This window comes from Tachypleus tridentatus, chromosome 9, assembly GCF_004210375.1.
Source record: "Tachypleus tridentatus isolate NWPU-2018 chromosome 9, ASM421037v1, whole genome shotgun sequence".
In the NCBI taxonomy this organism is placed as follows: Eukaryota; Metazoa; Arthropoda; class Merostomata; order Xiphosura; family Limulidae; genus Tachypleus; species Tachypleus tridentatus.
The window spans coordinates 98,397,292-98,420,479 of NC_134833.1; the positions used below are offsets into that span (position 1 = coordinate 98,397,292).

General features: G+C 37.8%; 1 protein-coding gene across 7 annotated transcripts in view; it reads right to left on the reverse strand.

The window, feature by feature from the left end:
* The window catches only part of LOC143225840 (uncharacterized), a 100,329-nt gene extending 77,234 nt beyond the window's left edge, over positions 1-23,095 (reverse strand). For 6 of the 7 annotated variants that reach the window (XR_013014102.1, XR_013014103.1, XM_076455951.1 and 3 more), the window contains exons 1-2: positions 22,962-23,095; positions 21,709-21,924 (exon numbers count right to left, since the gene is read on the reverse strand). Coding sequence is in view for 5 of the 7 variants with exons in the window: in XM_076455951.1 (XP_076312066.1) it covers positions 21,709-21,872 (164 nt within the window). In the remaining 2 variants the exon portion in view is untranslated. The remainder of the gene's footprint in view (positions 1-21,708; positions 21,925-22,961) is intronic. The other variant, XM_076455948.1, reaches the window with a different exon arrangement.
* Positions 23,096-23,188: the final 93 nt, after the last annotated feature.

Consider the following 23,188-nt stretch of genomic DNA (forward strand, 5'->3'; position numbering starts at 1 on the left):
AATTTGTATTGAAGGAGACACTATTTGCAGTGTAATACAGAGTAAGAAAAACTTTTTAACAACTTAAGCACAATTAAGATAACAAATATGTAGACAAAAAACAGTGCTTTCACAGATTTCTGAGAGAAAGAAAACTTACAATTCCAGACTAGTAAAAGAAAAAATTCTCAATTATGGAATGTCACTCTTCTCAGAATGTGTGTACTAACCTACGTCAGAGGAAATTCTATCCTCAAGGTATCACCATATCTATCAGTGATAAAAATCGTTTATCGTGTTTACTCAATATTTTCTATTTTACATACTAGGTAGCTGGGGCAAAATGAATTTAAATATTTCCTTGTTCAGTGATCTGTATTTAGTTAAATACTTATATGTTTCATAGGCACATTCTATTATTCGTAGTTAATACTGATTTTCTTAGTTGAATACCACTTTCACTGCTGGATTGTAAAATAATATGAACTAGTGTTTGGTTGGCTAAATTTTATTTCATTCTAATATGGTTTGTCGATGGTGGTGAAATAATTTTTAATCTGACGTTCTTTGTGTCTGGCCCGGTATGACCAAGGGGTTAGGGCGATCAACTCGCACTCTAAATGTCGTGGGTTCGAATCCCCATTCCATCAAACATGCTAGCCCTTTAGGCGGTGACGGCGTTATAATGCTACAATCAGTTCCACTATTTGTTGGTAAAAGAGTAGCCCAAGAATTGAATGTGGGTGGCGATAACCAGCTGTCTTTCCTGGAATCTTTCACTGATAAATCATGGACGTAATGAAGACAGCCCTCGTTTAGCTTTGCGCGAAATTCAAAGCAAACGGAGCTTTAAATCTCTAACGAAGCCTTCTGGCGATGAAATCAACGTATTTAGAGATGCAGTATGCAAAGATATGTATTTCACAGGCTTCTGCAGCAAGTCAATCTTGTTCTTAAGAGAAAATATAGTTCTTTGTTTTGTGCCTCAAAAATATAACTAAATTGTATCTGCGTATAATTTCTACTAAGTATGTGACTTTTAACCCATAAACTGTAACAACGTTGTCTTTTTTCACTAGCACATCAAAAGTTATAGTTGCACTTTCATCAGTTACTTCTATAGTGTCATTAACACCATTTTAACACCGAGTTATAAGGGCAGCATTTCAGCAGAGGCAATATTCAAATGTTATTCATGTATGATACGATCACGATATTACAAAATTTCAATTACCTTGAGGAATTCGCTTTACTAACAAAAGGCGACAGAAAATACCTAGACTGCCTCTATACTACAATAGCAAGACTTCTGTTTAACTAATACCAACGTATATCCATCTTTTCTAATTTTTTGTTAATCGCCAGCGTTCACAAGAATCGAAACAACAGAACAACCATACAACAGAAAGTTAAACTTACAAAACGTTATTACGTTGTATACGGGAATATCACCCCTTTACATCTTATTTCATTATAGATATATTTCAAAAAAGTTTCATTTATTATAGATATGTGCAATCTTCACATAACATGTAGTAAATAAAATTCTCAGGTGATTGGTCTACTCATAGGAAAACCATTGTAATCTTGCACCTAATGTATGCAAGTAGACAACAGATTTCCTGTAAGGAACATATAGAGGTAAGAAACTTCCTTACTGAGAAAATCGAATGACCTTGCGTGTTTGCCTTGGAAATGTATTATGTTATAGAATTAAATATTCTATGTTGTTTTCTCAGACAAAATTACTCTAACTTGGCAGCTTTTCATATCACATAGCTTTACAGCAAAGGCGAATACTCTTAGTGCCAATATCCACAATTTAGTGCGTTATTTAATAAATATCGTTTTTTATTCTGTATTTTTACTTGTAACCAGTATCTATCTTCCAAAAATTCGGTTTCAGAGAAATTTGGAATTAATTCGTAAATTTTCTAAATAAATCTCGTTACACAGCGAGCTTATCTTACAATTTGAAGGAAATTTACTTCATTTAAAACTAGAGGGGATTTGAAGGCCAAAAGGAGCAATGGCAGATGGTCTGTTCTGAAAAAGTATGGCCCACTGAGAAAGGAAAACACAACCCCAGGTGGGATGCTTTGGTTTGTTTCTTTTTCATCTAGCCAAACCACATCGGGCTATCTGCTGAGCCCACTGAGGGGAAATAAACCCTTAATTTTAGCGTTCTAAATCCGTAGACTTACCGCTGTACTAGCGGGAGAGATGCTTTGGTAACGAAAGAAGTTTCAAAGCATATAGTAAAGACAGTTGCAATCGGCGGAGGTGCAAAGAAGGTCCACGAGATTCTATGTATAAGCTCTGAAATGCAGAAAGCCCCGGTGCACAGACGAAGTTCTTGATGATGAATGGGGTCCAGCATCTTTAAGGCCGAGGAATGTCAAAGAACATTGATACAAGATTTTGTCGTTTGAGAAAGACTTCTCTGATTGACGTTTCAAGTCGAATCAAATGATCCATGGTGGAGCACTGTCGTCGGAACCCACCCACACTGGGTGGGCGAGAGGATGTTGTATAATTCGAGGAACGAAACAAGACGAGCATTAACCATCCTCTCTAAGGTCTTACCGTCAAAGCAATTGGACGGTAGTTTGAAGGAACCTTGGGATCCTTCCCAGGCTTAGGGAAAAGTAGGACAATAGCTTAGTGCCAGGCATCAGGAAAAAACATTCTCCTGCAAGAACAGGTTAAAAAACAATCAAACGAATAGCAAGAGAAGCAGGAGAGAGATGGTGCAGCATTTCATAGTGTATATCATCAGGTCCGACCAATATACTGCCAGACTGATGAAGGGCTAGTTTAAGTTCCACCAGTATAAAGGGACAATTATAGTCATAGAGACAATCAGCTCGAAAGGAAAGAGGTGAACGCTCTACCCGAGTCTTGATGGCTAAGAAGGTGGAGGAAGAAGCAGAAGTGCTAAATACCCGGCAAAAGCTTTCACCTAGAGTACTTGCAATTCTCCAGGTATCAGCTACTCCCTGGCCATCAGAGAGCAAGATCGAGAGTGGGACAGAATTATATTGCCCACTGACCTTTCAAATCTTGTCCCATATGACTTTGGAATTGGTGATAGAAGATATACCGGCTGTGAACTTCATCCAAGATCCCTTCTGGCTTTGATGTTTGACTTGCCGAACATGGACCCGCTGAAATGCATATAAAAGGTATCCCAGGCTCCTTTTTGAGCCTTTGTGCCATGTGGTAGGCAGGATTCCACCACGGACAAGGATATCATGGAAAACGTATCGAGGTTTTAGGAATACACTGAGCAGCTGCCTGTATAATACAGTCAGTTACTGCTGTCACACAGTCTATTGATGAATTACAAAGGTAGAATCAAGTTCTATGAGAGCAACGAAAGAGGGCTAGTTTGCTTGATTCAGCTTCCACCCTAGCACGCGAGTCAGATGGCACAGACCACGGCTAGTTTCTCTCACAATTATATGAAAATTATCACAACCTCGTGGATTATTGTCAACCAATAGTCAAGTAGAGCAAACTGAGAGATGGATAGCAGTCAAGGACTGACTACATGAAAATAGGTATAAAAATCGCTATTGAAAAGAAAATGATTGTTATCAGAGAGCATTTGCTCTATGGAGCAACCCCTCCCATCAATATCAGCACTTCCCCATAGGGGATGATATCCATTAAAGTCCCCCAGAATTAAAAAGGGAGACAACAACTGTTCAATGAAAGTAGCAAGGGCTGATTGATCAATAGCCTCTCCAGGCGACAGGTAGAGAGAACAAACAGTGATGGTACAACGCAAGGAAACATGGATGGCTACGTCTTCCAAAGGTGTGTCGAGTGGTAAAGATAGGATGGGCACATGTTGATCACCCAACAGTGCCACCCCACCATGCACTTGTCTATCGCACAGCCTGTCATTTCTGTACAAAGAAAATTGCCGAATGGTGATTGTATCGGCAGTTTTCAGAAATGTTTCCTGTAAGGATAGACATACAGGATGGTAGGAAGCAATCAATGCCTTAATGCCACCCAGATTAGAACGTAAACCTCGCCAGTTCCATTGTATCAAGGTGGTCATTTTTATTTATATGTAGAGGAATTGGGTGGAGAACCCTTCTGTTTACGACCACGTCAATATTTTTTATTGTCTTTATTCAAGGGAGGTCTATTGGCCTCCGTGGATCCTTCTCTGTGTCGATTGGGCAGCTCTTTGTTGTTGGAAGAGGATTCCAGCAACTGAGGACGTGAACGAATGATCGTTTTGCATCTTGGGGTGGGAGATGATGATGTATCTGAGGAAATTCCTGCACCTGGAACCAAAGGAAGTGGATCTTGGAATTTGCTGGAATGTATGTTAGGGACAGAGATGGGTGTTGAAGTTCATTCATCAATTTTTTAACCATAGAGGCCAAAAGATTTTTCATTTGTTTTGAGAACAACTCTTTTGGAGACACAAAGAGATCTGTCTGCACTCCCACTGTAGTTGTGGAATGTAGTGCAGCAGCATATGTCCGAAATGAAGTGGAGGACAGCGACTTTCGAGCCTCAAGATAAGTAATGTTGTAAATTGTTTTCAAACGCTGAACCTCTTTTTCTTCCAACCATTTAGGGCAAGAACGAAAGTAGGATGGATGAGAGCCATTGCAATTGACGCAATGAGGGTCCATTTCACACTCACAGGCATCATGGTCCTTGCCACCACAACGAGCACACGTCAAGAAACCACGACATAATGTCTTCAAGTGATCCAACCACCGACACAGGAAACATCCGAGAGGGTTTAGAATGTATGGCCCTACCCCACAATTAAGTTAACCTGCCTTGATGGTAGCAGGTGGACGTGGCGATGTAAATGTCAGAATGAGGATATTGGTCAGCATCGTAATTTCATCTTTGCGAGTCGAGATACACTTCACTGCACAAACTCCTTGGATGGAGAAACCAGCGAAAATGTCTGATTCTGGGATGTTCTTCAAATTCTTCTCAACAATAACCATTTGTGATGAATTCAAAGTAGCATGAGGTGTAACCTCAATAGGTATATTTTATATTTCTTTTATTAATTGATATCGTTTTATACTCAACAGTTTCGTTTTTCAGTTGTTTCCCATTATTTTTGACGTTTTTATGATAGTGTGGAAATAATTAACGATCGAAGAATAAAACAAACTATATTTTTTTACTAAAAGAAACAATTTAAGATTATAACAATATTAAATACTTCTGTGTAGTAATACTAATTCATCACCAAATTATGCAACGCAAAATTTCTAGATGGATTGTTGCGTTGTAATCATAACTTAGTGAAAAAAAACCTATCTAATCATTCCAAGCATGCTTTATCATTACCACCAAAAGCAAGCTACTTTTAATATTGCACTTCAAATACAAATAAAGAGGTCTTAAAAATCTTAAAATACATATTTTTACAACCTACAGACAAGGTTGGTTTTTGTCTGTTTGTTTAAAATTAAGTACAAATCTACACAATGAGTTATCTGTGCTCTGCCCACTACTGGTATCAAAACCCTTTGTTTCAACGGTGTAAGCCCGCAGACATTCCGCTGTGCCACTGATAGGTACAAGGTTGGTATTTAAGATGTTATTACACAATAATGACCAGTTTCTACTAATCCAGAGCAAAATAGCGATAGATTTTCTATTTATAATCGTCTGAGTCAATTCCCTGTTTGAAGTGGGTGAAACGGGAAGTTAATTACGCATGTCTCTTTGATATTTGCTAATAAATCTTGAATCAACAGGTATACATCAAGTACCACAATATAAAAGATTTGTCTATAAGAACGGGCATGAACACGAACAAATCAAGAAAGGTTGAAAACAAAAGTTTAGAATAAAGAACATAATGTATTTTAAACATATATTCCTGATTACGCAGTAGAAAAGATATATTAAAATTAGTGAAGAATCTATCAATTTCTCTGCTGTCAAATTTTCTGTTGCCAGACTTTGTTAGACTTTCTAACTTTGGAAAAATAATATCCCAGACATAAAATAATTTCAATCATCTCCACGAGTTCATTTTTATACAAAGTATGTTGGTGATGACAAGATCACTCCATTATGTAAAACACTGTTCTTCTGACACAGTTTTGAGGTCTGTACACTTGCTGTCCCCTAAACGTTGCCCTAACATTAGAACCAAAATCAACAAATAGTGGTAATTTACTTGTTTTGTCGGTGATGTTCTGCTTTTTTTTGGTATCAAAGTAATTATATCATTGTTTGGAAGAATTTCCATAATCTACTAATGAAACTTTTAACCAATTTACAACAACCTGATGCAGTGCTACATTTAGCATAATAAAATTATAGTGTTTACTTATACAGAGTTGAGTACGTTATATTTAAAATGATTTTTAATAAAGAGATCAATACGTCACATGTCAACGAAGGTCAATTTAAAGTTGCAGTGGAACATCATCATAATGTATCAGAATTAAATAACATTGTTAGATGTTTTGTGGATAATGTGATGCCACCAAAGAATATGTAACAACAGCTTCTTCAAACGTTACGTGTTTATGGACTCTGTATATGAATATGTTTAGATCGAGGAATTAGAACTTCCAAAATAAAATATCCCTTATATTTAAAACTACAGGTAAACAAAGAAATATGTATCAACCTGTGGAACAAAAGCCATCAGTAACCATACCTACAACACGTTTTAACCCAGCTGTGGTAAAGAAATTGTGACATTTTGTAAAAGGTGACAATTCATGAAAACAAAGGTCAGGGAAAAAAAGGACACGTGCAACATGGACTACACCCTTGCGCAAATTAATTGAAACAAATGGTCATTTTACAATATTTTCAGCATGGCACCCAGTGTAGGCTCGCTGGAACCGCTGATTTCCTTTAATAGTCATTTTTTCACACAGACGGCGTCATTACCTGTGTTTTGCAGTAAGACCGATCTATTTTTGGGATATATGACGACATTTTGAGGAATATTACGTCATTCGAAATTGCGTTAGAAGGGCAAGGAGACCAGTCAAAAAACAACTTCTTACCAACTCAATGAAGAAAAAACGGTATCAATGGGGTCTGAAATACAAGAACTGGACGCAAGAACAATAAAGGAAGGTGTTATTCAGTGACGAGACTCATTTCTTCGTACAGGGTCAAAGAAGTCTGCATGTTCGCAGATCTCCAGGTGAGAAACTTCGAGAATCTTACATCAATCAGTTCGTAAAACATCCCTTGAAGAAGATGTTTTGGGGCTTTTTCAGCTACTATGGCGTCGAAGGCTTACATATCGTAGAAGGTATGATGCGAGGACCACAATACATCGAAGTTTTGCAGAGAAGAGTCGTTCCAGAATTGAGAAAGATGGATCTAGCATTTTTCAGCAAGATGTGGCTCCGTGCCACACATCGAAACTTTTGAAGAATTTTATGACTACTACGAGAATAAAGGTGCTGGACTGGCCTGGAAACTCTCCGAACTTAAAACCTTTTGAAAATCTTTGGGCGATTTGTAAAGAAAGACTTCGGGGAAAAGACTGTACTACGAAAGATAAGCTAATTGAGGTGTGGTACCGCGATCCAAAAATTGGTAAAGATTGCAGTCAACTCATGGACTCGATGCCAAAGCGGATTAATGATCTTCTGAAAAATAAAGGCGGTCATATGTATTAATTTGCGAGTAATTTTTGGATTCTCAGAAATAAAACGAATAAAACGGCCCATGGCTTTTTGGTCACTGACAACCAATAATTTGTGACCAATATTCTAGTATGTGGTGATCCTTAACTAGTGAGCAGTAAGATGCACAATTAGTGTGCCACCGCGTGCCAGGACAATTATGACTGCCCTAAACTAAGAAGTCGTTAACTGCATGTGTGAGCCTTTACTATCGTGTCAATGACTCAGTGGACCTTGAGGTTCAAATTACATAACAAGCAAGTAGATTGTTCGATTTTCTTTTGTCAGTTTACTTTATCCAAGACAATGATTTCTTTTACTACAGCTTTATGATAAAATATTAACAGACAAATGAAACAACACCAAACACAATACGCAAACTATTTGAATACACCGGATCGTAAGCATTCTTTTAATTTGTTAATTTCTTTTAGTCATGAATTAGTTGTTAAAGACCGGCTTATTTTATACATTGACTTGCACAGTCCTAAGGAGTCCTGTACAGCCTGAGCAAACTTCGTTTGTCGAAGAAACCCTGTACAACGAAAAGCCTGAGCAAACTTGGTTTGTCGAAGAAACCCCGTACAACGTATAGTTTAATATAATCTAGCTTGTTTCAGACAACTAAGGAGCTCGCACACCTGTAATACTCGTGTGTGTTTTTACATATAGCAAAGTCACAAAGGGCTATCTACTCAGCCCACCGAGGGGAATCGAACCCCTGATTTTAGCGTTGTAAATCCGGAGACATACCGCTGTACTAGTGGGGGGGCTGTAATACTCACTGTTTTAACTTGGTTTACAAGTTTTAACGAAGTCTAATAGGTATTAAACTTAACTAACTACTGGATTAGATTTACGAGGCAGTAATAAAAAGTATAATAAATGTGTGTTGTTTCTTTTAGCAAAGCCACATTGGGCTATTTACTGAACCCATCGTGGGGAATCGAACCCCTGATTTTAGTGTTGTAAATCTGCAGACTTACCGCTGTACTAGCGGAGGGCTTATATTAAATGTCAAGGTACGTTAAACAGTCAGTTAACAAAAGGTTACGGATATAGCAATGAGGATGCCTACAACAAACTGATGAAAAGGCTTGAAAAATTATATGCATCCACAGTGGCGTACTAAGGTGAGCGGTCCGCCCCGGGTGACTGGCAGAAGAGTTCATATACAAGTTTTCAAACCAAATGAAAAATTCGCCAAAAAAAAAATAAAATTTAAGATGTTCAAACTAATACAAGTTTCATGTTAATTTCCACTATAAAATACATTTTTATTGACAATACAAAATTTACAAATGAAAAATTAAATATTTGATAAAAATTACGTCGAAAGGTGAACGTTTGTTGACATTTTAGTCATCAGTTTGTTGAGTATAGCCAGCTGGCTGCAACTGACATTCCAAGTCTTCTTCACTTGACACTGTGGCTCCACATACATGAGGTACGTTTCATTGAATTATTATGATAAAAAATAAATTGCTGGTGTCTATAACAATATCATGGTACTTATACCAGTATCCAGTAATGTTTGACAATGTGGTATCACAGTGATGTTTAAGTGTTTATAAATGCATCGTCGTGATGTTATAGAAACTTGTGTTCATAAATGGTGGTCCAAGTTACTACTGGTGATCAACAGATGTCTATGACTAAGTGAGGTTTTTTATGACGACTATGTAGTAATCTTACGATGGTGTTGGTGACATGACTGCAAGATTTTTTAAAACACAACTACATGGTGATGTTAAGACAGAGATGGTGATGATGCAAGTGCATGAAGATGTGTTGAAGCTTACATGCTTAATATAATAAACACAGTTTCAGATTTAAACCAACTACATTACTATTCTATATTGAATGAGAACTAATTGGCTTATTGGCTTGGTCATCTTAGTTTCAGCAATTTAACAATATCCAGTGTAGTACTATTGTATAATTAATATGTTAATGCTTACTGATTAATAAATAAATGTTATAAATTATAATAGCTAGCATTATATCATACTTACTGAATTAGTGTTAACGTACTGGCACTGATTATTAGATGTCTCTGTTTGCCTGGGTTTATAAACCTGATAACTCAATGGGTATCTGGTAAAAGTTTGAGAACTACTTGTTTGAACCTTTTCTATTGTAATCAATTCTTTTTACTTCTTTATTTACTAGATATGCTGTTAACTTTCATCTTTTCAGTGGTCTAGTCATTTGTGAGCAATGCTGATAGTTTACTTCTTTAGAAGTCGTGTTTGCACATAACCCCCCACCCCCAAAAAAAAAGGTATTTCAAAATCATAATAGCTCATGAAGATATTCAGTCTGGTGAAGCTGAAGGGCAAATACAAGAAGCTCTGTCAAATGGCGAGAAAGTTTTGAGAACACGGATTGTTTACTCTCCATCAAAAGAAAGTTTGCTTTGTTTTTGCAGCAGACTGTTTGTTCTTGATGACAAAGGAACTGAAACATCCAGATATGTCATTGGGTGAAAGACCTGATTAGGTTCATCAAGCAGTAATGGACAAGGAGAGAAAGAAATGGAGGGATATTTTACATCACCTTTTGGATGTAACCTTGCTCCTGGCTCATCAGAATCTTCTCGTGGTCACAAAGAGGACATATCATCAGCAAACAAAGGAAACATCATGTAATTGGTATAGATGCTGTCAAATTATGATCCAGTTTTGAAAGAATATTTTGTAAGGATTAAGTATTCTATTCGATCTGAGAGAAGTGGGTTTGTATTTATCTCCAAAGATTGAGAATGAGTTCATTTGTCTTTTGGGGAAATTACGTCAAAGAGAAATAGAGGCTGATATCAAGAAAGCAAAGATTTTGGTATTATTTCTTACAGATTGATTTAGTGTTTTATGGCACAAAGCAGCGAGGCTATCTGCGCCAGACATTCGGTAAAAATGTAACAAAAAAAAATAAATAAATGTAGTAATAGACATAAATGGAAATGAAGGTAAAACAAAAAAGTATAAAACCAATGTTGACACCTAGTCTACAATGTTAAGATAGAAGGCAGAGTATAAAAAGTTGTAAGGTATTTACTCTAGCAAAAAGGTAATGATCATAACCCGCCAGGAAGACTAACAGGTAAGTTCAAGAACCACCGTCAATCACCTGAAGTTGGCCTTTCCAGTCCTGGTTCCGGGTTATGTGTCATAGCAGCCATTATCAAAATGTAAAATAATAGAAGTTTTAAAAGACACTCCGCAAAATCGTAATAATGAGTAGCCAAATGTCCAGTAAAAAGATAAAAGTCAAGTAAATGGAGTAAAATTTGTAAAAGTAATTGAAGATAAAAGCAAAACAGCAATTAAAACAGAAAATGGCGTAAAAACCAATGTTGACATCCAGTCAACAAAGTTGTAAAGGACTACCTGTAGCAGAATGGTAATGATCATAACCCGCCAGGAAGACTAACAGGTAAGTATAAAAACCACCGTCAGTCACCTGAAGTTGGTCTTTCCAGTCCTGGTTCCGGGTTATGAGTCAATATGGCCAGTACTAAAAAAGTAAAGTAGTAAAAGTGTGAAATGATATGCATCAAAAGTATAATAACAACTCGCCAGGACGACTAACGAGTAGTTCAAACGGATAGTTCAAACAGTAGCGTTAGTCACCTGAAGTTGGCCTTTCCAGTCCTGGTGTCGAGTTATTTAATGTTCTGGCCATTGTCCAATGTCAAATTGAATGAGAGAGATTAAAACTGTAAAAAAGGAACCACAATTAAAAAGGTGTAATGAATAAATATGCAACACTTAAATGAGATTAAAAAGATTAATGACCATTAAAAAATTAAAAACATCATCAAGGTGGACAGAATCATCATCACCAATAACTCTGTTCAATGTTACAGACTGACCCTGGGAAAAAATATGTTTAAAATATTGCCGTCGTTGAGAGTCGTAACGATGGCAAGAAAGTAAAACGTGGCTGATAGCGATTTGAGTGTTACACAAACTACACATTGGTGCATCAGTTCCAGATAAAAGAAAATGAGGAGTTAAAAAACTGTGACCAATGCGTAGCCTAGTGAGAACAACTTCCTCCTTCCGAACTTTACGGAAACTAGATGGCCAAAGTCCAATTTTGGGTTTGATTTGAAAAAGTTTGTTGTCGCGTTGCTCACTCCAAGTGGACTGCCAGCTGGCACGGAGCCGAGCCTTGAAGACAACACCATAGTCCATGTACGGGATAGGCACAGTGGTGATAGTGCCGGAGTAGATAGATTTAGCTGCCGTGTCTGCAAGCTTGTTCCCGCGAATACCAACATGTCCTGGTATCTAGAAAAACTGGAGAGAAGTAGCAGTTAATGAGAAATGGGCCAGTCGGCGAGAATAGGGTGTGAGCCAACGTGTAGCGATTCCAAGGCAAGTATAGAACTAAGCGAATCAGTATAAATAGTGCAGTTGGAGTACTGCTCAGCTGCAATATGATCCAGAGCAAGAGATATGGCATACAGTTCAGCAGTGAACACAGATGCTGTAGAAGGGATTCTGCGCGCAACTACTGACCCATAGCAAATCATAGCAGAGCCCACTGAATTACCTGATTTGAAACCATCTGTATAAATGGGAACTGAATGATTGTTTGAAAGATATTCATTGAATAAAAGACGGTACTTCCAATCTGGAGTATCTGCCTTTTTTAGGTGACTGAAAGAAAGGTCACATTTGGGGGCTGTAATAAGCCATGGTGGGATGGGCCGACCTGCGGAATCTGCAATGTTATCCAAAAACAGACCCAATTCATCCAATTGCGCCCGGATGCGAAGGCCAAACGGAGCAATGACAGATCGTCTGTTCTGAAAAAGTCCTGCCCACCGAGGAAGGAAAACACATTTCCAGGTGGGATGCTTTGGTAAGGAATGAAGTTTCGAAGTATATTGTAAAGATAGTTGCAAACGGCGAAGGTGTAGAGAAGGTTCATGAGATTCAATGTATATACTTTGAACTGGATATGTACGGAAAGCCCCAGTGCAGAGTCGAAGTCCTTGGTGATGAATGGGGTCCAGCATCTTTAAGGCCGAGGGTCTGGCAGAGCCATAGACCATTGATCCATAATCGAGTTTCGATCTAATAAGAGCACGATATACCTTTAACATTGAACAGCGATCTGTCCCCCCAACTGGTAGAAGAGAGAACACGGAGGATGTTCAGTGCTCTTGTGTATTTGACCCGAAGCTGCTTTAAGTGTGATATAAAGGTCAGTTTACGATCATAGATAAGCCCCAAGAACTTGGTCTCCGGGACCACTGGCAGCAAAACTCACCGATATGAAGTCCACGATCAGGGTGAATACCCCGTCGACGGCAAAAGTGCATGCATACAGTTTTGGAGAGAAAGAAATTAAAGCCGTTCGCCAGAGTCCACTTCCGTACACAATTGAGGGCGGTTTGTAGTTGCCGCTCAATATATCTCATGTTTGACGACTGACATGAGATGAGAAAGTCGTCGACATACAGCCCATTCGCAACAGTGAGAGGGAGTTGTTCATTGATGGCATTTATCTTTATACTGAAGAGTGTAACACTCAATACACAGCCTTGAGGGACTCCAAGTTCCTGTACAAAAGAACGGGAAAGTGTCGAACCCACACGAACTTGGAATCTCATGTCCATTAAAATTTTTTTAATAAACATGGGTAGATGGCCACGTAACCCATATGTATGGAGGTCTCGCAAAACGCCATACCTCCATGTTGTGTCGTAAGCCTTCTCTATGTCAAAGAATATTGATACAAGATGTTGGCAGTTGAGAAAGGCTTCTCTGATAGATGTTTCAAGACGAATTAGGTGGTCTGTGGTGGAGTGCTGTCGAACGAACCCACACTGGGTGGGCGAGAGGAGGTTGTTTGATTCAAGGAACCAAACAAGACGAGCATTAACCATCCTTTCTAATGTCTTACAGAGACAGCTCGTCAAAGCAATTGGACGGTAGTTTGAAGAAATCTTGGAATCTTTCCCTGGCTTAGAGAAAGGTAAAATAATAGCCTGGCGCCAGGCATCAGGAAAAACAAACATTCTCCTGCCAGATCCGGTTGAAAACAATCAAAAGGACATCAAGAGAAGCAGGAGATAGATGGTGCAGCATGTCATAATGAATATCATCAGGTCCAACAGACGTACTGGCAGACCGATGAAGGGCCATTTTTTAGTTCCACCAGGGTAAAGGGACAATTATAGTCAAAGAAACAGTCAGTTCGAAAGGAAAGAGGTGATCGCTCTGCCCGAGTCTTGATGGCCAGGAAGGTGGAGGAACAAGCAGAAGTGCTAGATACCCGGCAAAAGCTTTCACCTAGAGTGTTAGCGATGTTCCGAACATCAGTCACCTCCTGACCATCAGAGAGTAAGATCGAGAGGGGGACAGAATTGTAGTGCCCATTAACCTTTCGAATCCTGTCCCATATGACCTTGGAACTGGTGGTAGAAGATATGCTGGTTGTGAACTTAATCCAAGATTCCTTCTGGCTTTGACGTCTTACCCACCTAGCATGTGCCCGGGCCCGTTGGAAAGCAACCCGGTTTGAAAGTGTGGGATATCTACGAAAAGTATCCCAAGACCGCTTTTGAGCCTTCCGTGCTAAGTGGCAAGCAGGATTCCACCACGGACGAGGATATCGTGGAAAACGTGTCGAGGTTTTAGGAATACACTGAGCAGCTGCATGTGTAATACAGTCAGTTACCGCTGCTACACAGTCGTCTATTGATGGCTGATTTACGATGGCAGGATCAAGTTCTGCGAGAGCAGTGAAAGTGGACCAGTCTGCCTGATCCAGCTTCCACCGGGGCATGCGGGTAGGGTGGCATCGACCACGGCCAGTCTCTCTCAAAAGGATCGGAAAATGATCACTGCCTAGTAGATTACTGTCAACCCTCCATGAAAAATGGGAGAATAATGAAGGGAAGCAAACTGAGAGATCAATAGCGATAAAGGACTGACTAGGTGCATGAAAGTAAGTGGAAGAACCAGTATTGAAAAGAGAAAGATTGTGATCAGAGAGCATCCGCTCTACAGATCGGCCCCTCCCATCAATAATAGCACTTCCCCAGAGGGGATGATGTCCATTAAAATCCCCTAGGATTAGAAATGGAGATGGCAACTGTTCAACGAGAGCATCAAGATCTGATTGATCATATGTCTCTCCAGGGGATAGGTACAGAGAACAAACAGTGATGGTATGACCCAAGGAAACACGGATGGCTACAGCCTCCAAGGGTGTGTTGAGTGACAAAGACAGGGTGGGCACGTGTTGATCAACCAACAGTGCCACCCCTCCATGTACTCGACCATCACACAACCTGTCATTTCTGTACAGAGAAAACTGCCAAATGGAGACAGTATCAGCAGTTTTGAGAAATGTTTCTTGTAAAGAAAGACAAACAGGATGGTAGGAAGCAATCAGCGTTTTGATATCATCCAGATTAGAACGTAAACCTCGACAGTTCCATTGTATCAAGGTGGCCATTTTTAAGAACGGGTAGGTGAAGTGGCTGGAGAACCCTTCGGTTTACGACCACGTCTTTTTTCTTTACTGTCTTTAGTCGGAGGAGGTCTGTCAACCTCCATGAATCCTGCTCTGGGTCGGGTGGGCAGGTTTTTTGTTATTGGAAGGGGAATCCAGTGACTGAGGACGTAAACGAATAATTGTTTTGTCTCTTGTGGTGGGAGAAAAAGATGTATCAGAAGAAATGCCTGTATTTGAAACTGAAGGACGTGGATCTTGAGGTTTGTTGGAAGGTATGGGAGGAACAGAGATGGGTGTGGAAGTCGATTCATCAACCTTTTTAACCACGGAGGTCAAAAGGCTTTTCATTTGTTTTGAAAACGATTCTCTTGGAGGCACAGAGAGATCTGTCTGCACTCCCATTGTAGTTTTAGAATGAAGTGCAGCAGCATATGTCCGAGATGGAGTTGTGGACAGCAATTTCCGAGCCTCAGGATAACTAATGTTATATGTCGTTTTCAAACGCTGCACCTCTTTTTCCTCCAACCATTTTGGGCAAGAATGAAAGTAAGAGGGGTGAGAATCATTGCAGTTTACGCAATGTGGGTTCATGTCACAGTCATAGGCATCGTGGTCCTTGCCTCCACAACGAGCACATGTCAGGGAACCACGACAAGATGTCTTTGAGTGGCCGAATCTCTGACATTGGAAACATCGAAGAGGGTTTGGTATGTATGGCCGAACCCTGCAAATGAGATAACCTGTCTTGATGGTGGCAGGTGCACGTGGTGAAGTAAATGTTAAAACGAGGGTATTTGTTGGCAGTGTAACTCCATCTTTGCGAGTGGAGATGCGCCTCACTGCAGAAACTCCTTGAGTGGAGAGACCAGCGAGAATCTCTGACTCGGGAACGTTCTTCAAATCCCTTTCAACAATAACTCCTCGTGAAGAATTCAAGGTAGCATGGGGTGTAACCTCAATAGGTATATCCCCAATTGTCTTTGAATTCAAGAGGAGTTCAATGTGTTGGGATGTGGATGTTTCAACCAATATGTCACCAGATCAAAGTTTCTTTACTGACTTTGGAGAGCCAGCAAGTCCCTCTAGTCCATTTTGAATAAAAAAGGGGGACATTTGCCCTAAAGGTTTTTCCGAAAGAGAATGTAATATAAGAAAATGTGGTACGTGTGTTACTGATGTTGAAGATTGCTGTTCTGAGTATTCAAGACGTGGTCGCTTACTCATTGACTGTTTTTTACAATTTTATTTAAATTTTTTGGAGGATCCATAGGAAAAAGAAAAAAATTTCGGTACCCACTGACCCCACCCACCATGGAGCCCTACAAGGGGACGCACTACAAAGTCATGCAAAGGAGCCAGGGTTTCGTGATCACTATACCCAAACACCAGCATCAGGCACAATGTCCACAACACCCGTTGAGAACTTCCAACACTGGTACTTGGTTGACTCTAGCCCAAGTGGACCAGCCGATTGACCCAAGGGGGGCCACCCAAAGTTCGCCCGTCTACAGGAATTCGAGGCCAAAGTGGTGTGTTAGGGTTGGACCCCTCAACCACCAGGATCCTCTCCTCCCCTTCACGGGTCGCCACGCACGTCAAACACGAGGGTGGATGTTTAGATCCCAGAGAAGGTAACCAGATAGAACAGAACCTTCCCTAGGAGGTCCCCTCACCACGTACAGGAATCCACACCGAGGGGATTTCTTACAACACTCCTAGTATGTTCCACATTGATCAGATACGTCCATATTAAATGTAACAAAGTTGAAGTAAATAAATTATTCTTGGGATTCTTCGCTATTGTCGGAAAGACTGCTGCTTAGCTCACAGAGGATAGCTTGAGACATCCGAAGAGAGATGAACTAGAAACGTACCTGTACCACGGTCAAGGGTATGACAACGCTGAACCTATGGCTGGGATTCATGGTAGTGTTCAGTCAAATATTGAAGAGATTAATAGCAAGGCTTTGTTTGTGCCTTGTTCAAATTATTCTCTGAACCTTTGTGGAGTGCGCTCATTTAAAAGCATTTATTCATCTGTGACTTTTTTTGAACCTTGAAGAGAGAGTGTTTCTTCTTTTCAGTCTCACCTCATCGATGGGAATTGCTGATGGAGATGTAGACATGACAGTCAAAAGACTTTTTCAGACAAGGTGGAGTGCTCATTATGACGCTGTGAACCCAGTGAAGGCAAATTTTGTAAAAACTGACCTCAACTATTGAAGTACTGTGCGATCCCAAAGAAAATATGGACACAATAGGATCAGCTAACATTTTGCTGTCTGCTGCATGTAATTTCTCGTTTTTGCGTTACCTTTCTTCCTGGTGTGAAGTCCTGGAAGAAATTAATCTCACACAAAAGTATTTGCAAGCAGTTGGAATCAGCCTTGAAAAGTGCATTATATAGCTCCAAGCTCTAAAACTGTTTCTTGAAGCTCAGCGCAACGAAATTGTGTAGAGGGCCAATTATTATATTATGCAACTAAAAGCGTGAGGAAATGGATATTTTTATGAAAAGAAAAGTGAAATTCCGAAAAAGAATGCCAGGAAAGGTGGCAAAGGATGCTGGTCTCACATTGCCAGAGGAAGTAAAAAGGCCATGTTTGAATGTCTTGATCGCTTCCATCAAGCATTGGAGATTCGTTCTAAGATAGTGGATTAAATTCTATCAATCTTCGATGTTATTTATACAAAAAAACACTTTGGTTGTTGCAATAGAAGAAGAACTCCAGAAGGGTATTCCCGAATTTGACTCAGACTTTCGAAGAAGATATCAGTGTGGAAATTGAACGACTTCGGAAGTGTTTGGAAGTTGCTAAATCAGTGTTGAAGAGGCAAAAATTTGGATAGCATTGCTGTTTCTGGAGTTTATTGTAAAAGGAGATTTTTGTGAATCTCTTCCAAGCTTGTCACTGTGTTTGAGACTTCTTTTGACTCTCTGCATCTCTACTGTTTCATGTGAAAGAAGTTTCCAAATCAAAACTGATAAAATTTGTTCGCTCGACCACGAGTCAGACAAGATTGACAAATCTGGCTTTACTTTCAATTGAACATGAACATGCAAGAAGGCGAATTTTGATGAGTTCATTAATCAGTTTGCAGAAATTAAGGCTCGAAAGCAGAGACTGTGAGTCCTCTTCTATTTACCTTTGAAGAATAGGCTAAACGTTTTTGTATAAAATAAAATGCAGTATTACCTGTTCACTGAATTTTTAATGTCCTGTATTTTTCTTACTTCCAATTTGTTTACGACAGTGCCGTACTGTATGAAAATCTACTCGTAAATATAACATTTTCTCTGTTTTAATTTTAAAATTATTTATGAGGAGGGTGCCAAATGCCTCAGGTACGCCTCCTTGCATCCATTAGTTTCAATACACGTTTCAGAGCACAGTACGTTCAGAGTACTAAATATTAATCTTGATACACATGTTAACGTTTTCTCAAGACTACACTGTAACTGTTTGTCAGCATGAATTATACGTATATATGTAATAATAGCACTTGCTACAAAATTATTACTTCTGGATTGTGCACACGCCCCGCAACATGCATGCTTTAAATGCCGAATGTTGGCTATACATGTATATTTACATAGTGAAAGCTTGAAATACGTGTGGGTTACTAAGTTACGCAACAATTCAGGTTTTATTATTGCGTAAAGTTAATCCTAGAGATGATCTCAACTCCGCCCACGCGCAAACCGTGCCTTTTACCCTGACATAAGAATCGCGTCCAAACGTACAGCTGGCATGTGCACTAATTAAACGAATACATATCCAAATTACATTGCCTTACGTTTACAAAAGCTAACTCAGCAAACCTTTATTATAAATTTTACCTTGTTGGATATTTATACAGATATCTGAATTACAAAAGTTGACAAATAGAGAGATGTAAAGTTATGTTTTAAAACGCTTTTTGCCTTTAGATGCACATTTTAGTGATTGTTTTACATTCGATTTTTCTAGTACCATAACTAGCCTACAAACTACGGTTTGGTAAACTGAACTGAAGCATATCACACTCAACGTTTTAGTTCAGACACACTACTGTGTTTAAATGATCAATATCGGCCCGTTTTGTTGAAATGTAATATTACGTCAATATAGACACCAACCCTTTTCCTGACTTTACACAATATTGAGTACGAATATCGGTACTAAATATAAATAATTACTTGCTTTAAAAAATAAGTGCATAAAAATGATAAAATAAATATTTCACTATTAAAGAAATAAAACAGCATCTTATATATCGTAACTTAATATTGTTAACTATCAATTCCAAAAGTTAATATTTGTAAAACAGCCATGCATCAAGTTTAAAGTAGGTTTGCTTGTTTTTTAATTTCGCGCAAAGCTACCCAAGGGATATCTGCGCTAGCCGTCCCTAATTTAGCAGTGTAAACCAAAGGGAAGGCAGTTAGTCATCACCACCCACCGCCAACTCTTGGGCTATTCTTTTACCAACGAATAGTGGGATTGACCGTCACATTATAACCCCCCCCTTACGACTGAAAGGGCGAGCATGTTTGGTGCGACGAGGATTCGAACCCTCGACTCTCAGATTACGAATCGAAGAGATAGTAAGAATAGTTGTTTTCAAAATAAAGAGGAAATATGTCTGTTTTTAGTAAAGTATTTGAATCTGCATTTGTTCTCGTGCTTATTGAGTTACGTTATAGAGTAAGCTGGTTTTTTTCTTAGTCGCAGTAATGTCATACAGGATTGAACGCCATTTTTGGCGTTGTCTTACAACAAGTTACTGCGTTGTTCAAGTGTTCAAGCTGGCAAAAACGTTAAAGCGGGAAATAAAGTAATTTGTTCTCGTCATGTGGACTACATATTGGTTAATTTTCACCATTTAATATAAAAGAATTCGCCAGATATAACAACGTTACTACAATCATGGAAGTTCGCAAGAAAGGGCATTTCCCCTTATATTTCACAAAAAAATTGCACGTATTATGATGTAAACTTAACACCGTAGTTAAATTAAATATTTTTAGTAACTTTTATTCAAACTAGAAATTTATGTCTGTATTTAAGTGCACACAACACATTCTTTTAATATGTTGACTTACACTGTAAAAGCTGACCTCCTACATAAATGTCCCCAACCCCGAAAATATTTATGTGGGAGCCCATGACTACAATATTTTGCTTTAAATGTTTTAGTTTCGGTCACTTGCGTATTTCATATCCTATTTAAATCTATGGGCATGACGTAGTCTTTTTTTACTGAAAGTCGACGAACTAAACTGTACTTAAAGCTAATATCTTAAATGCATATTTTATGTTATTGTTACTTGTGTAGTATTGATTGGCATGTCAGGCATTAAATAAGCAGGAACGTCACAAAGACGTACTTCAGCTTTAACAAGTACTGACAATATACTAAGGAAAAATAAGAAATCAAGGTAGTCTATATTTATCTTTAAAATACGAAATAAATTAATTTTGTAATACAATAAACTATTAAATTTGAAGTTTAGGGAATGAACATGTACGGTAAATGGCGACTTCCAGGTCGATATTATACTTAATTAATCAGATAATACTTCAAGTTCACCATAATTTAAAATATGGTACATGTATTAAATACAGAATTCATATCACTAAAAAATGTTACTGAACTAAGTTCAACACGTGGCGTTTTTAAAACCGCTACTACATTCCTTTGAAAACCAAAATAAAAAAATACTTGAAAATTTGATTTCAAACGATTTTATAAGATTCCCAATACCCTAAGTTTGTTCATTTGTTTTCCATTTTCATACTTTGTACTTAAAATGTTTTTAATGGTCCTTTTTACCTACAATAGTTATTTATTTAAATTTTAAGTTTGTATAAGTACAAAGGTCAATCTTCTGAACTCTACTGCAGATCCAGTATGATATATTACTATTAGTATCAATAAATAATTTTGTTAACATTTTTACAAACTAACGAAACAACAACCACTAATATACAGATTCGAAATTCTCTAACGTCACAAACTACTTACCCAGTATGCAGATACAGCTGAAATTACCATAAACAAATACTCATTTACTGAACAAAATCTTAAAATACAAGATTTTCGCTACCTTACTGTTAGTGTCACTAAACATGCTTCATCGTTATCGTTATTTCCGTGAATAGTTATAATCATACACTATTTCAAGTTGTAAATATCAATACAATTTGGCTTTATTTCTACCTTGTTTAACAAACCTTTTTTCCACCTAGCTAAATGAGAATAAAACATTATAAAACGATGTACATTTTACAGTGGATGTATATATAACAACCATAAGGTAAGGTGAATTTATTTAAATTTTCTTTACTACACGGTATACGAGAGGTTTTCATTTCCATCTGCGACAACCTTGAATATTGTATGACAGAAAAAAAAAAAAAAAGGTAAGATATGATACAAAATGAATGTTGGGTATTTTAAAAAATCTGAATTTCATTAATTTTTTCTGGCATTTAAATGATAATCAAAGTTATTCATTATCCTAAACCAGTGTATATAATTCGTAAGTGACTACGATAAGAGATACATCTAATTCTAATAGAAAGAAGTATTAACAACTTACAAGTCTTGCTTGGTAAGGGCTAATCGTCCAAATTCCGTTACTGATCCGGCACAACATCCATCCTGGCAACAACTTCTTAAAGTCATAGAATATCCATTATTTTGCCGATGTGTTTCTTCAGTTTTTGTAGTTCTCTTTGTAACTTTCCTTTCAGAAGAGTTCATTTTCTTTTTTTTAACTGATAGAAAATGAAACTAGCTTGCGTTCAACAGAAAACTAAACAAAAAACAGATAATCACACCATGTTAAACTAAATACTAATTTACTGTTACTATTATATCAACTTTGCTGTTCACTTATTTCTAAATTTCAAGGTTTCTTAAATGCAATCAATAACGTTGTAAGAAAATTCTCGCAAACCTAATTCGAAATTTTGAATAACATATTGACTTAAAAACGTTTCTTCGCTCCTTCCATTCCCAATCATATACGAAATTAAACCAAGACAACTAAAAAAATGACGAAGTTTAGACACCACTTGTTTACTGCAAGATAAAACAATAATTACAACATACATGTTTCGTGTAGAACACTATACAAGTATAAACATATCACGAACCTTAAAATATCTTGGCGCAATACATTACTAGTTCAATTTACTTCACTATGTGTAGTATATAAAACTACCGGCTTTCATTGGACACGGTGGTTTCACATTCATGTGGTTATAAATGACGTCATTAAAGAGGAAATAATTTAATTTTTATTATATCTGTTACATATGTTTTAAGTATATTGCGAAGCCTAATAGTTTTAACACTCCTTTAAAATTATTAGGTGTATAAAAATCCTACTTCATTTTTGTAGGTGTGTAATTGTTCAGTTACCATACGAAATATTTACTACGCATGAATTGCACAAAAGTTCACTATTAACGTCGAACAGGTAATATTCACATTTATAAAGTGTACTTAACAATGTTAAAATATTTGAATAAATTATACTAAAGGATAAAATGTCACGTATAAGTGATTTTTTTTTCAGATTTCTCGCGTAACTCAGTTGTAACATTATCGTTACTTTAGCACCTGACTAAAGGCGTTTGCTCGAATACGAAACGTCGCAGAAAATAAGCTGGAGAAGTTTTCATTTAGACGTCAATTACTTTTAAATGTCCAAATCTTTTCCTCACATCTTGCAGAATAACATTCATCCAAGATTTTACACGCAACACTATTTTTAAACCGATTTAATTGAATAGGTAGCGATATATATCTATAACATAAATTTACTGTTACGAACTAATACATTACCACATTTAGCTGGAAAGTTTGATGTTCCGCTGTGAGCAGATTGGAGAATGACTTTCCTCACTTAAACTTTTAAGTTTCATCGTAAACTTTCACTCTTTGAAGTTGCGTTTTAGAAATATCGTCCTGCCCTCTAGTAATAAAAACCACAAATGAAAGCAAATACGTTACTTTATATTATAATAAAGGTGATATGATGTTTCAATGATTATTTACATTTGTTCCTGTTA